Here is a 13,784-nt window from a genome sequence, read left to right on the forward strand (position 1 = left end):
GTCTGGTGCCTGAGGCACAAACCATTTCCCAAAAGTTAGGGCTCAGATGTGAACCAGCCCCAAACACAGGGCTGTTCTGAAACACAGGAACTGTCACGAGATGCTAGATATGGTACAGTTATTTCCAAACCCACCCCAACAGATGTATCAACTAATTCTGTTCCCTACAGAGGTGAAGCAAGCTCTTAACTAAATCAGTGAACACCTAGTAAGGCTGCATATATTGTGCACTTTCTATCAGTTAACCACAAGGAAACCTAACATCTCAGCATGAAACACATAGGACAATGCTCTCCTGAAACTCACAATGAACACATACAGATGCACACCAAAACTCAAAACATGGGAAACACTAAGCTTGATTTCCACAAATTGTATTTCTCAAGAAATCACCCGAGGCTGCAGAGATGCGCAGCAGTCAGGAGCAACTGACTGCTCCACCAGAGGACCCAGGTTCAGTTCCCAGCACCCACATGGTGGTTCAACATCATTTTTTAACTCCTGTCCCAGAGGATCTGATGCCCTCTTCTGGACTCTGAGGGTACTGCATGCAAGTGGTATATGGACACATCCAAAACACGCATACACAAAAATAAAAATAAAATCTCAAAACAAAAATTATTAAAAAAAACAAAATGATTTTCTATGTACATTTTTATTTATTAAAATTATGGCATTTAATATTAACAGCAGAAAATATTCATGATTCACATCCAGAAGCAATTAACATTCCTTATTACAAATGAAGTAAAAAAAAAATCTAACATGTTCTGTATTTAAGCCCTTAATTGCATAAAATATATTTAAGCATCATTTACAGCCAGTGCACTTATATAAGTTATTATTTCCTTTCTTTGACATTATGCAAAAGGATATGTTAAATATGTATGTTAGGACTTTCGAACATCATGAAAATTCAATGTCAGTTCTCAGTCATTCATGGGGGATAGAACACACTCATAATTCCCTTTGTAAACTACTACATATCATCTCAACAATTTGAGCAATTTTAATGTACTTAAAGTAAAAATTTTAAAATTCCCACTAAGTGCCATATTGAAAGACAGGTTTTTTTTTCACTGCAGCACCTTTAGACAACGAAAGATTGCATCCTGTTCAGCCACACTATACAAATTATGACATCTGTGGAAAATATGTACACAAAACATAATGCCAATGTTCTTTTGATAAATGGCATGTTGGTAAGCAGTTTTAGAAACAATATCTAGTAGTAGGAACCGGCACTCTGAGATTTCCGTAAGTTATCTTCAGGAATCAGGAAGCCTGCAAACACAAGTATAAAAAAAATCAAAATAAAGATGTAAAGTGCACCCAGTGCACTCCAAGGCCCATCTTCACACTTGTAGTCAAGTAATAGTCAGGATTAAATACTGTACCATTTTAAAATATACAACTTAAGATTTGAAACTGCAACAAATTCACAATCAGATCCAGCTGATAAGAAAATAATGCATCTAAAGTGTCCACTTAGAAAGTGATAAGCTCCAAAGACCTAGTTCCCCTCATATGTCCAAATTAGCATGTCCAGTGTTTCCTTCACTTCAAAAACATGTTTAAAAACAAAATTACCTTCCTCCTAACTGGAGACATGTGTAGACTCTTATCTAACAAACCGCTAAGCTTTGGTTACATAAAGTGCAGCTCAATAATGTGCCACCCAACTGTTCAAATACTCCTAGGAACTCTGCAGTTCACTGCCATCTTCAAAATCCGTTTTCAATTCTGTTAAGGTTTCTATTAGGAGTCATACAGCTTCAAAATGTTTCCAGAACATTCTGCCGTGTGCTTCACAACTCCCAGGTACTGGCAATGAAGCTGAATGAAGTACAGAAATTCGTATTTGTGCTATAACACATCAAGACCTGGCTCTGCTTTTTTCTTTAAATACTTTCATACCTTTTGCTGTATAAAATTCTCAAGTTTTATGATGATGCAGGCAGTACATTCCATCACCCTCATGGCAACCTCAGATGTGAACCTGTCGTTGGGGATCTGTGGGAAAGGAAGCAGGTCAGGGTATCTAGTTTTCAAGCTGTCCACACCATAGGCTTCCAGTGTGTGCACATCGTTCGTCAGCCCTTCCAGCTGCTGACTGTACTCCTCGATCTTCTGTGCAAGTGCAGTTGGCTTGACATCTTTGTCGGACTTCCCCCTGACAGCATAGTCGGCCGCAATCAATGCTAACTTGGTGGAAAGGTAGCACTTGAAGCACACCCATTCATTGGCGTTCTTGTGAAGGTCATTCCTGGCAGCTGAGAAGTTTGCTCTGGCTTGTCTTAGCCATCTCCGGGCTTCCACCGGATTGCCCACAGACTTGAAGGTGGGAGGGACAAAGAACCTCTGAGAGTATGTCTGTCCAGCAGAAGGAGGGCACTTTTCTTTACTTTGCTGTTGCCTTTCAGATTTATGGCTTGTGGCTTCTTGATTCCATGAAGTATAAAACCTTTGAAAAGAGTACTTGTCTGACTGAAATCGGGATGCAGAGGTTGAAAACGTTCTTCTTGAAGCTCTGTCTGCATTTTGATCTAGAAAAGCCTGTTTTTCTAATCTGTTGATTTCATTCTGCAGATGTTTGAAAACCTCATTAGCAATATCATGATTCTCTGGATTTTTGTCAGGGTGCCACTTCAAATACAACCGTCTAATGATCTTCTTTCGTTCTGATTCTGGAAGCTTCCAAGCTTGCTCCACTACAGACGTCACTTCTTTTAAGATTTCTGGTAGAGCATTTACCTTGAGCTTTTTGGGGGAGTGGTGTTTGGAGGAGGGGGACTTGTGACTCTCTCTGCCAGAGAAAAGAGGAGGAATGCTTCTCAGACCAGGAGTCAGGAATTCGGTGGGGCTTGTTGGCGTGGTGGGAGCACTGTCTCTGCTCTGAGAGCTTTCTTCGGGCCTTGAGAACTTGTACAGATCGAGAGAGCTGACTATCTTATACTCACTGTAGCCAATGTCAATCTGATAGATCTTTCCTAGGAAACTAGTATTGTCAGCATCTTCTCTCTCAACTTCTTGCACAATAATTGCATATGTGTATGTTGGCTGGTATGACCCATAGATATCTCCTCCTTCAGCATCCACAAGGTACCCAACATATTCCCCAGGATAAAAAACATTCATTGGATCCATAAGCAGTGTATAATGGATCTCAGCAGGTATTGGCGTGCCAGGCATGGGAAGTTCCAGTTTTGATGGCTCAGAAGAGTCATATTTTACCCCTAAACTGTCAAGTTTCTCGCTGATCCTGTAAATGTCGTTGCATCCCAGCATAGCAATTAAATACGATGTGTCAGAAATCAAGTTGTCAGTTGCCGATTTAAGTGTCATTGCTAAGGCGAGCAGGAAGTTAATGTCTTTACTGTCTGAATGCTGGATGTAGAGCAAGATGACCGCGTTGCCAAACCGCTTCAGAAAAGCGAAAGTTTCGCTCCTGCTGTGGGGAATAGGGTTAAACCCTTTAACCCTTAATGTTGTCTGAAGCTTTTCAAAACAGGACACTTTCAGCCCTTCTCTTAGAGCTTTGCAAAGTCTGATGGCTTTTTCTTCATTGGCCAGGAAAGCATTATCATTTTCATGTTTCATGATTCTAATGAGTCCTGTGATGAACTGCTCTGAAGACAAGAGAAGCTGCAGTCTTCCCTGAAGAGAGCACAATGCTCCAAACTGGCACACTTTGGGAGTCTCTTCATCAAGCTGTTCTTCAAGTATACTGCTCAGCAGACGTGGTCGAAGCTTTTGAGGAAAAAGCATTATCAGCTTAGTGTGGAAACCGTGGTCTTTCCCTAAGTAGCACTGGCTAAGATCAACTAGCATTTGCACGCCAATATTGCCTTGGATTCTACTTTTATAGTGTGGTGCATCATCAAACACCAAGATGCTTGACTTCACCAACCTACCGTCCTGGCTCGGAAGGTAGAGTGCCAGGTCCCGGGCATTCTCCAGATCACTCCTCACCTTGACTGAATCATTTTGTAGACTCTTGAATAGACCAGAAACCACTCTCTTAACTGTGCGCATTTCATTAGGATCTAACTGCTTTCCTTCAGAGTTTTTGAATATGCGACTTAATACTTCAACATATTGCTTAGTTGAGATGATATCTTCAGTGCCTAAATGTTTAAACAGCTGATGAAATGTGCCAAGCTCTAAAGGCAGCTTGTACAAATAAGGTTTAAAATCAGCTTCATATTCCAGGTTTATCACTACTTCCTCAGGCTTCAGAAGTTTCCAGCCATCTTCGACCATCACAAAAGCAACACCCCGAAGTTGAAAACGGAACTCCCGTTTTTCTGCACTGAGAAATTCATATATGCTCCTTAGGACCTTTGCTCTAGTTTTTACCATTTCTTCATCCAAAGTTGTTATGTTGCAAATGTTTCTGCAATTATTAATGACCTTATCAAGAGGGGGGTCCAAGTTAACATTAAGCATATTTAAAACTTGCTCAAGCTGTTCCTGTGGACCAAGGTCACTGCCTTCTTGTTCTTTGATGCTCAAGGGTGTGGCTTTCTCTGGAAGAATAGGGCAGGATGTCCACAGCAGCTGGAGCACATCACACTGCTTGAACTTTGGATTCACTTGTGCTCCATTGAACTTTATGAGAGGAAGTGTTCCATTTACCTCCTGGTACTGAGGGTGAAATCGAATGTACTCAGCAGGGGCCCGTTCAGGACACAAGAATGGTATTAAGGATAGTTCCTTCAGAAAATTCCCAGATAACAAATCCATTCGTTCTTGGAATATGTGATGGAGAAGGATGTCAACTGTATTTTGCAGTGTTTCTTTAGACCAGTTTTCTGTATTTGCTCTCACACTGATTTCCTTAGCAAACTGTAGCAGCTGCTGCTGGGAAAGTACGTACTTTAGTCCAACATTTCTCAAGAATTCCACCCAGGATGTCATAAAGGCAACTTGATTTTTAGGTTTTATTACTTGTTCTAATTTTTTAAAGAACTCTTTAGGAATAAACAATTTTTCAGGAAGCATAACTTCAAAAACTCTCACAGTTCTATCATAGAAATGTTTTGCTTGTTTTAGTCGATTGTTGGCATCATGGATAATCAATAAGCTTTCTAGTTTTTCAAAAAGTTGTTCTTTAATCTCTGACAGCTCCTCAATGCTTGACAATCTATTCTTCAGATAGATCAAGTGCTCTAATTTTGCCTCGTAAGAGAGATTTTCAATTTTTGGCAGAAGGTGTTTCAAATACACCTCCAGATCATCTACTGGCACACAACCGAGCACCTCATACAGTTCTTTTAAATAGACCTTTTCTTCAAGAAATGCAGATGATGATGACTGGGTCCATTTTTCCACTTCAGCTGAAGGGATACTTTTGGTAAGCACATAGCATGTTCCAAATTTTGCAATGCTCATATAGCGGCCACTGATGGATTTGTAGCATGGAAGAGACTTTAAGATTTTTATGTCATCTTGGGACATCAAGTGACTCAAATTACAGTTGAAATACATTAAAAGTGCTTCAAAGTCATTTTCCACTAGTTTTTCAGTCCTAAATGTTGAAGTTTGAACCATATAATGTACAGCCTTCAAGATACTTGTGGGACTATCTATGTTTGCTGTGTGACTTGACAGCAGAGGAACTAATGCACTGTCTTTAGAGCAGATTTTGTTCAAAGCAAGCTGAATACAGCCGGCTTTCATTAGAGCGTGAAACACCTTATCGCTCTGAGCATTTGGGAAAACGGCAATGTGCATGAGGCTCAGAGGAATCAGCACATCTCCCTCAGGAACAACAAGCTGACTGGCTGACACAGTGAACTTGGTTCCTGGAAGCAATGCCCAGTCTTTGAGGATGTCAACAATGACATCAAATGCTGGCTTGGGTTCTTCCTGATCTTCTGTGACACTTACGGATTCACTGATAAAATGCCAAGCATTCTTAAGCCAAGATTCACTGGCAAAATTGTCTTTCCACTTTGTACAGTTTTTGGTCTTATATTCACGAGGCAACACAGAAGAGAGTAAGTCAGCAAAGCTGGAAATGTCAAACACTTTTGCAACTTTGCAGTTCAACAAAACGCTACTGTATTTCAAGTATAAAGTGTTCATAAACAAGTCTTTACGTGATGGAATTAATTCGTGGTATGTTGTTAGAAACTTGGGTCGTTTACCATCAAAAATCTGCAAAACGCTGTCCAGTGTGATGAGCAGAGGCAGTCCCTCAACTTCAAACTCACTTTCTTCAGCATCTTTAAAACAGTAATCAACTAAAAGTTTTAAACTATGAAAAAGTTTTAGGTTAGTTTGCTGAAGACGGCAAGGCAGCTTCCCAATATGGCAATTAGTATCAGGAGAAGAGAAAGTCATTAAAAAGGACCTAACATCAGCAGGAGTCACATAGCTAACAGGAATGTCTGCATCTATGAGACAGTGGTAAAGATTGGCAGTTTCATCACAGTTATAAACCAAGTTGAACCCGATTTCTAAAAGCAGGTGCTTTAGCCTGTAGACATTCTCTGCAACTGTTTTTCGAGTTGTGATGTTATAATCTGCATTTTTAAGGTGCTGTAATTCATCCTGTAGTAAGTTATCAAAAAATGGTCTAGTTTTATTCAAAGTAGACATATTGATCCAAGTAATTATAACTGCAGAGTGCAAATCGGAGCCGTCAATATTTGGAGCACGGACAACAGGTAAAAGACGTTTCATGTCTTCATGAATGCAACTGTAAAGTGCTTTTACTAAGCAATATAAATCTGGCTGCAGATCAAGCCTGTTAACTGGAAAGAAGGACAGAAACTTCTTTAACGTGTCCTTTACAACATGAATGGGTGTGTTCTGTAAAACTGATAATGTTGGGTCAGAACCAGGGAAATACCGTTTTTTTAACTGGATTAGTAATTCAACATATGCAGGTGCTATTAATGCTGTCATTAAACTATTATTCCAGTCACTTCGAACACCAACCCCATTATCATCACGCCACAAGTTTCTTCTGGCTGAATCTAGAGCAAAGTGGCCGTTCACATGAAATGGCAGCCCTGTCTCCAAAGAGAGAGGCAGAAAGCAGAAGGCCCTGTGGGGCTTTTTATAGTTGTGAGTAATGCAGGCAGCTACTCCACCACGTGGAAAGAGAGTGATATCTTGGTTCTTGTGAGCCGATATAACACTCTTGGATACTTTGTCCATACTTGAAAATCCTGATCTATTGCAGATCAGCCATGTGGTCAGATTTCCTTCAGAATCCTCAGTATCCATAGTGTAGGTTATCTGTTGAACTGGTATGTCTTTGAGCTGCCTCTTTTTAGTAACACTATCAATTACAGATGCGTGGAATTGCTTCCTTTTCAATCGGTCTCCATCAGTGATCTTGCCCTTTACTGAATAGAGCACATTCAAACCTCCTGTGGCCTTATCTATTTCACAAATAGATATTTTTTCCATGTGATTGAGAAACATCAGAAGTTCTGCCCCATCAGAGCGCAATTTGTCCAAAAGATTCTGGACCATTCTGTCTGATGATGGAACTGAGGAAATTTCTGAAACTTGTGCCATTTCTGCATTACGCAGAGGGAATCTAAACATTGTACAATTGTCCAGTTTAAAGTGGTTTCCCAAGTAAAGATCCAGAACATCTGAGAACTGGGTTCTAAAGTCTGCATCCAAATCTCTAAACATACGACCAGGACTAACTGATGTGGCTCCTGGTGCATATCTGGCATGGGGATCAAAAATACACAGGATATCATTGCCAGAAATAAAGGAAGGGCAGTCTGTAATGTGATACACGGAATTGAACCCGATTCCATATTGTCCCGTTTTGCAAGGATTTCCTTCTTTGGTGCCTTTCCCAAGATTCTGAATTCCTCTAACATCATCTTCTGTGAATGGCTGGTTGTTGTACACACACAGTGCTGGCCCTTGCAGTGGGGCCCATTTATCATCAAATATTCGGTCAACAGGATGCTGTCTAGGATCAAACACAAAGCAGATTTCCGTGGCCTTTGCATCATCAGCATTTTGAAGAAGCTCTTTCAGCATTTCCTTTTCTGAAGGATAGGCATTGAGTATGCTCTTAATTCTGCTGGTCAGTTTTTCTTTCTGCCCAAATTCTGTGCCCAGAGCTGTGAAACAGACGTTGGATGCATATCTCTCTAAGGCTTTATGTCTCTTTGGTATTGCTCCTAGTTTTACAGCTACTTCCCGGGGTATGTCAGCATGGCAATACTTAACAGTAGAATCCTTTACTTTTATCCAGGGACAGTCATTGTAGCATAATGACTTAGCAGGGAGAAGCAGGAGATTAGTGTCTGGCAGTAATATTTTGCCATAATTTTTCTCACAGAATTCTTGTCTCTTTTCTCTAATGAGACTCCAGATTCCTTCACTGACAATTCGTCGGCAAAGCTGAAAATTCTCTTCTGTTATTTGTTTTTTCCCTCTTTCTTGATCAATAGTCTCTAAAACTAGGGCAAAATCTTCAACTGTAAATGACTGCCGCACACCCACACTTTCAAAAAGTTCACGGAAATTATTTTTATACTTGTTAGGTAACTGATAAAGGTATGGTGCTGCTTCAAAATTCAAATGAAAAGAAACTTTTTCTGACTCAACATATACATTCTCAACCAAAATGAAACGAAATGGTTTTAGCTTTTCAATAATTGATGCCTTGGCCATTTCATTCTGCATCATTGCTTCATGGAGATATTTGTAGCAAGCATTGGTGATATTTTCCTGATACAATGTAATGCCATCATCAACTGATTTTGCAACTTGCTTCAACTGGTTTATTACCAGATCAACTGTTGGCTTCTTTAGTAAACCCAAAAACTCCTTAACGGCCAATGACACTGAACCACAGCCTCTGAAGGAATGGGAATTTTCATTGAGAATTGGTTGCAAAAGACAGACTATATCTTGATGTTCAGCTGTGTAAAGGTCAGTTGCTGCAAACATGGTTTCAGGCTTAAAACTGTTCCCTTTCCACTCTAAAGAAAAACCTGCTGGCTTTGTTAGAAACGGAAGGAAGGGAATTGTTTGGTATTTTGCAGCAAAATCCTTTGCTCTAGGATCCCTTATTTTTAGCTTCTCATCAATAAGGCTTAGGAGAATACTGCTCCTCAGACAGGCAGCAGCATGGTCACTTTTATTAATCTCAGCTACTGACTCTGCACGCTCTAGCATGTCATCCCATAAAATATCATCTTTTGCCATGCCTAACTGAACTAGTTTAATCAAAATAATAGGATTGAGGTAATCCTGTGTAGAGCCATAAGGGAATCTCCCATCTTTAGTATCAAATAGCTTTGCAACTCGTCCTTCAGGGTGGATCAGTCTTGATGGCAAAACCAAAGGATGGCCCTCCAAGGAACAAGGAACACATGGGGTAACACGAAGAATTCCTGAGAATTCATCAAGTTTTTCATTTAGGACAAAATTCATTAAAGGATCTCTCAGTTCTGCTTCAATTTCCTGAATATTAGGAAAAAAGACTTCTGAAAAAAACTGTTTCTCTGAAAATGTATTTTCAAGCAGTATCTGTTTGCAGCCAGCCTCTTCAAATCCTGCTTTTACTGAAGAAGGAAGCTCAACAGCGCAGAGGTTTTTGGAGCCTGTTTTCTTGAGGTACTTCAGAAATATCTTGAAGGCTGCTGAACCAACATCTTTCCTTTGAAGTATAGAGTCATCTAGGAATCTCACATTCTTCATGGAAACCCAAGTAGAACCATCAGAGAAGACTCTGGTCAACTCCTTCCCCTTCCCATGAGCTATATCTTCATAAAATCCTTGACAAATCACAGAGAAGTCATCATGAACTAGATCAGGATCAGGCCACACAGCATAGTAGGTATAATCAGTCAGCTCACCACCAGTGGCGAGGTCCCGTAAGACACTGAGGGCTTGTAAGTAAGCTTTCACAATGACATGCCTCATGAATGTGGTATTCCATCGCCCTTTTGTATCTGTCTTCCAGATTTCTTTCCTATTTGAAGTAACAGCAAAGCATCCATTGATGTGAATTGGCAGCCCTGTTTTTATTCGTAGAGGTAAATAGCAAAACACCTCTCCTATGTGTGGTTTCACAGTCCACTTTTGCTCCTGGATTTCATGTAGAAGAACACCTACTGCCCCACAAGGAACCAGCCCTAGTCTTTTTCCACTTTCGCTCAAGGAAAACTTGAGAGCCTCTCCTGTGTCCATGCAGGTGCATATAAGCCATGTGGTGCAATCTACCGTCTTTTGTGGCAACTCGTCTGATGGCTTTTTTGACTGGCCAGACTTAGCCATTTCAAAGAGAGTAGCTGGGTCATCATCTGGACCTCTAAACAGGGGTGACTGTAAGTCAGCAATCCTCCTAAACACATGGTGAAATTCTTCGACTGTGATCTGAAGAATGCAAGATGACTTTGGTACATCGGTGGGAAGCTTCTTGTTGCTGCTGCTACAAGTCTTCATGAGTTTAGCAGCTTCTTTTAAAACACTCAACACTGGTGCACTCAACACTTTGGAGGGGCAGGCTTTTTTCTTAATGATGACTGTATCTTGTGCTAAGCTAGGGTTGGTTTCTTCTATCTTCAAGTATTTCAAATACATTGAGTTTACACTCTGAGTGAAAATGATAAGTCTGTGCCCACAAAGGCTAAATTCATCCACTAGGGAGTAAATGTCTGCAGTGTTATAACAGGTACTGCTAACTTCACTCACTTTTGCCTCCTGTTGTGTTCTAAAGGACAGCCGGAAAAGAGTTCCATTGTAGCTGTAAGGGGCTTCTACAGCCAAAGGTAACTGACAGCCAAATACATCTATAAATGGTTTGAACTGATTTGGAAATTTCCTAAGTCTTTTCTGCTGTTTACTCCAATTAATTTTGATTCCAGGATTAGATCTATCTTTTATGTGTTTACTGATATGATTTATGTTCGGATCAAACATAATCATAAATTCTCGGCTCATAATGATGGGAATGTCAGTAATGTGGTACACCGAATTAAATCCAAGACCAAATTTCCCAACTTTGTCAACTTCTCCCCTTTTTAAAGATTCTCCTAACCTGGTTATGTTTATAAAATCTGAATCTGAGAATTCAGAATTGTTGAATGACCACAAAGCAGGCCCATGGCAAGCTGCCATCCCTGGGTCCAGGAGATTCTCTCTGATGTCCATATTTCTTCTCATATCAATCATGAAACTGCATTCTGTAGCATTTGCATCATCAGCATTTTGGAGCAGCTCTTTAAAAATATCCGACACAGAAGGGTATTCTTCCAAAATATTTTTGATCCTTACAGTAAGAGGCTCTCTTTGTCCTGACTGCTCAAACCCCATGTTTTCGGGGTTGATCAGTCTTGTACTAAGGCAGGGAACTTTTAGCCACTCCGCAGTTTTCATGGGTATGTCCTCATGTACCAAAATGATTGGTTCCACCGAATCTTCAAGTAAGTCATTGAGGTCATCAACTTTGATGTCACAATAACAGCACTCATGAATTGGCTTCATGACAAGTTTGGAAGGATTTTTGCTATGATAAATTGGAACTGGTGTATTAGGGCTTGCTGGAATCTGGTTGCTATACAGCCATCGCATAATATTCAACATAAGATGAAGATTTTGTTTACTTTCTTGTTCATTCAACTCCTGGTCACTTGTGAGATAAACCTTCTGAATGACCATGGAAATATGATCTGATGTCAACTCTTCTATTGAGCCACAGGCCTTAAACAGCTGGTGGAATTTTGCCATGGTTTTAGGCACATTATATAAGTAAGGCTGAAGATCCAGATCGTGAATTGGTTTTATCACAGCCTGGGCAAGAGGACAAAAGTTTTTGCCAGTCCAAACCCATGGAAATTTCAAGGCTTTAAAAGAATCCTTTCCTTCATTCAGATGATCGTGCATGAACCCATAAATTTCAAGCAAAATATGTTGGAACTGATAGTAATCTTCATCGCTGAAGGTTTTTGAAGTATACCAGTCAACAACAATTTTAAAGTGTTTTAAGACAGCACTGATGCTAGGCTTTGTGAAGATGCCTAGAGCCTTCTCCAAGTTTACATGGACACTTTCCACAAGAGGAAGTGAGGAGCCCACTAGAACTGCATGTGCTGCATCACACATATCTGGGGGTGCACAAAGATTACAGAGATCCCCTTTCCAGACTAAGGAACCTGGATAATTTGGAGGCCTTTCCTTGCAGGCTGGAACCCATTTTATTTTCTTCAATGCCATCTTCCCTTCAGAAGACTGTAAGAGTGTATGGTTCTTATTCAAGACTAGTAAGAGTGTTTTGGCTTTCTTCAGGAGAACATCTTGATTCTGACAGGAACTGACTTGTAAAGCTTCAATTTTTTTTGCCACTTGCACAACATCTTTCTCTTTCAGGCTGGCTTCATTTTTTAAACCAATCTGTCTCAAAGAGTGAAGGATATCTGGTGAGGTAAAAATTGCAGGCGGGAAACAGGCTTCCTCTTCATTATAAAAGAGATCTCTTAGTACCTCTATATCAGGATCAAAGAGTTCACTGGCTGTTACCACACGCTCCTGTGGCATAGGAATGAATTTTAATGGCATCAGCCAATCAAGCACATTTGGATTCTCATTTTTAAGAGAGGACAGATTCTCAAGGATCCATAGCATAAGATGTGTTACCTCTTCCTGTGCATAAAACGCATTTTCAATATCTTTTAAAACAAACTTTAAACAGCTTGTAGTCTTTAATTTTTCAATTTTCAACATGTTTGCCAAACGAATGGTAGCTTCATCACTACTATCTATCACTGAAAGAGATAGTCGCAGGTCTGCTGGAAGTTTGGCAGTATGATCCAAAACTTTACATCCTTTTAATTTTGTGTAAGAGGAAACCCCTTGATCAGATGAGTGATTAATTCTTTTGAATATTGTCAATTCTTGAATTATTCTTTTCTCTTTTTCACTGGTATCAGTTAAGCTGGCCAGAAACTTCCTTAGAGCATCCTTGTGGGTTGGAAGCAATGATGCTATTTGGTTACATAACTTCTGCAGTGGTATCTTCTCCATTATCTGCAGAACAGCACTCGGTAGTGGTGAATGGATGTATTTTTTAACAAGTGGATGCTGAATAGAGGTATCTAACCTTTTCAGGACAATCCCCCCAAGTTTTTGTACAATATCTGCTAAGAATTCTGGAAGCTGAGCTTCAGTTTCATTATCTAAAATGACTACTGATGGGATCCTGAGTCTAATGAGTTCCACACACGTCTGATCTTCATCCAGTATAGTTCTGGGAATAAGTGGCATCTCATCAAATAAAGTCAAATCCTCGGAAAAGTGTATATAGAGATTCTTCCAAACCATTTTAAGCCATGAAATGGACGGGTGATGTTTGTCTTCACTGAATGGATACCACTGAACCACCAACTCTCTGCCAGGCCAGAATGTATTCATTACTTCTTTAATAAGACGTGCAAATCGTTCTGGATTTAGAAGCTGCAGCTGAGTACATGGTCTTCCTGTAAACCACACACAGAAATGTTATGCACAATTCTACTTTAAATTCTTCTGGTCTCACAGTTAAGATGGCACTAGAAAGCTGTTTTAAGAAAATGCAAAAATTCAGTATAACTAAAGTAATTTTAAAATAATGATAGTCTATACAGAAAATAATACTTATAATAACCTCTAAAAGAAGTCATTTTCTCCACAAAGTGCTTATTTTAAGTAAATATAAAAATACATAAAATGTGTATTCAAAAGAATCTAGTGTTCTGGAGATGGAATCAACATGAAAAACAATGTTTAGCTGTCCACAAGTAAAAATACCAAAC

The 13,784-nt window shown here is 39.8% G+C and overlaps 1 protein-coding gene across 7 annotated transcripts in view; it reads right to left on the bottom strand.

The window, feature by feature from the left end:
- Positions 1 to 636: 636 nt before the first annotated feature.
- Positions 637 to 13,784, bottom strand: part of Sacs (sacsin molecular chaperone) — an 86,869-nt gene continuing 73,721 nt past the window's right edge. For 6 of the 7 annotated variants that reach the window (XM_052733021.1, XM_052733019.1, XM_052733020.1 and 3 more), the window contains one exon: positions 637 to 13,469. In XM_052733021.1, coding sequence (XP_052588981.1) covers positions 1,912 to 13,469 — 11,558 coding nt within the window. In that variant the 3' untranslated portion in view covers positions 637 to 1,911. The remainder of the gene's footprint in view (positions 13,470 to 13,784) is intronic. The other variant, XM_052733025.1, reaches the window with a different exon arrangement.

Source organism: Peromyscus californicus, unplaced genomic scaffold (assembly GCF_007827085.1).
Source record: "Peromyscus californicus insignis strain IS unplaced genomic scaffold, ASM782708v3 Scaffold_12__1_contigs__length_115047231, whole genome shotgun sequence".
In the NCBI taxonomy this organism is placed as follows: domain Eukaryota; kingdom Metazoa; phylum Chordata; class Mammalia; order Rodentia; family Cricetidae; genus Peromyscus; species Peromyscus californicus.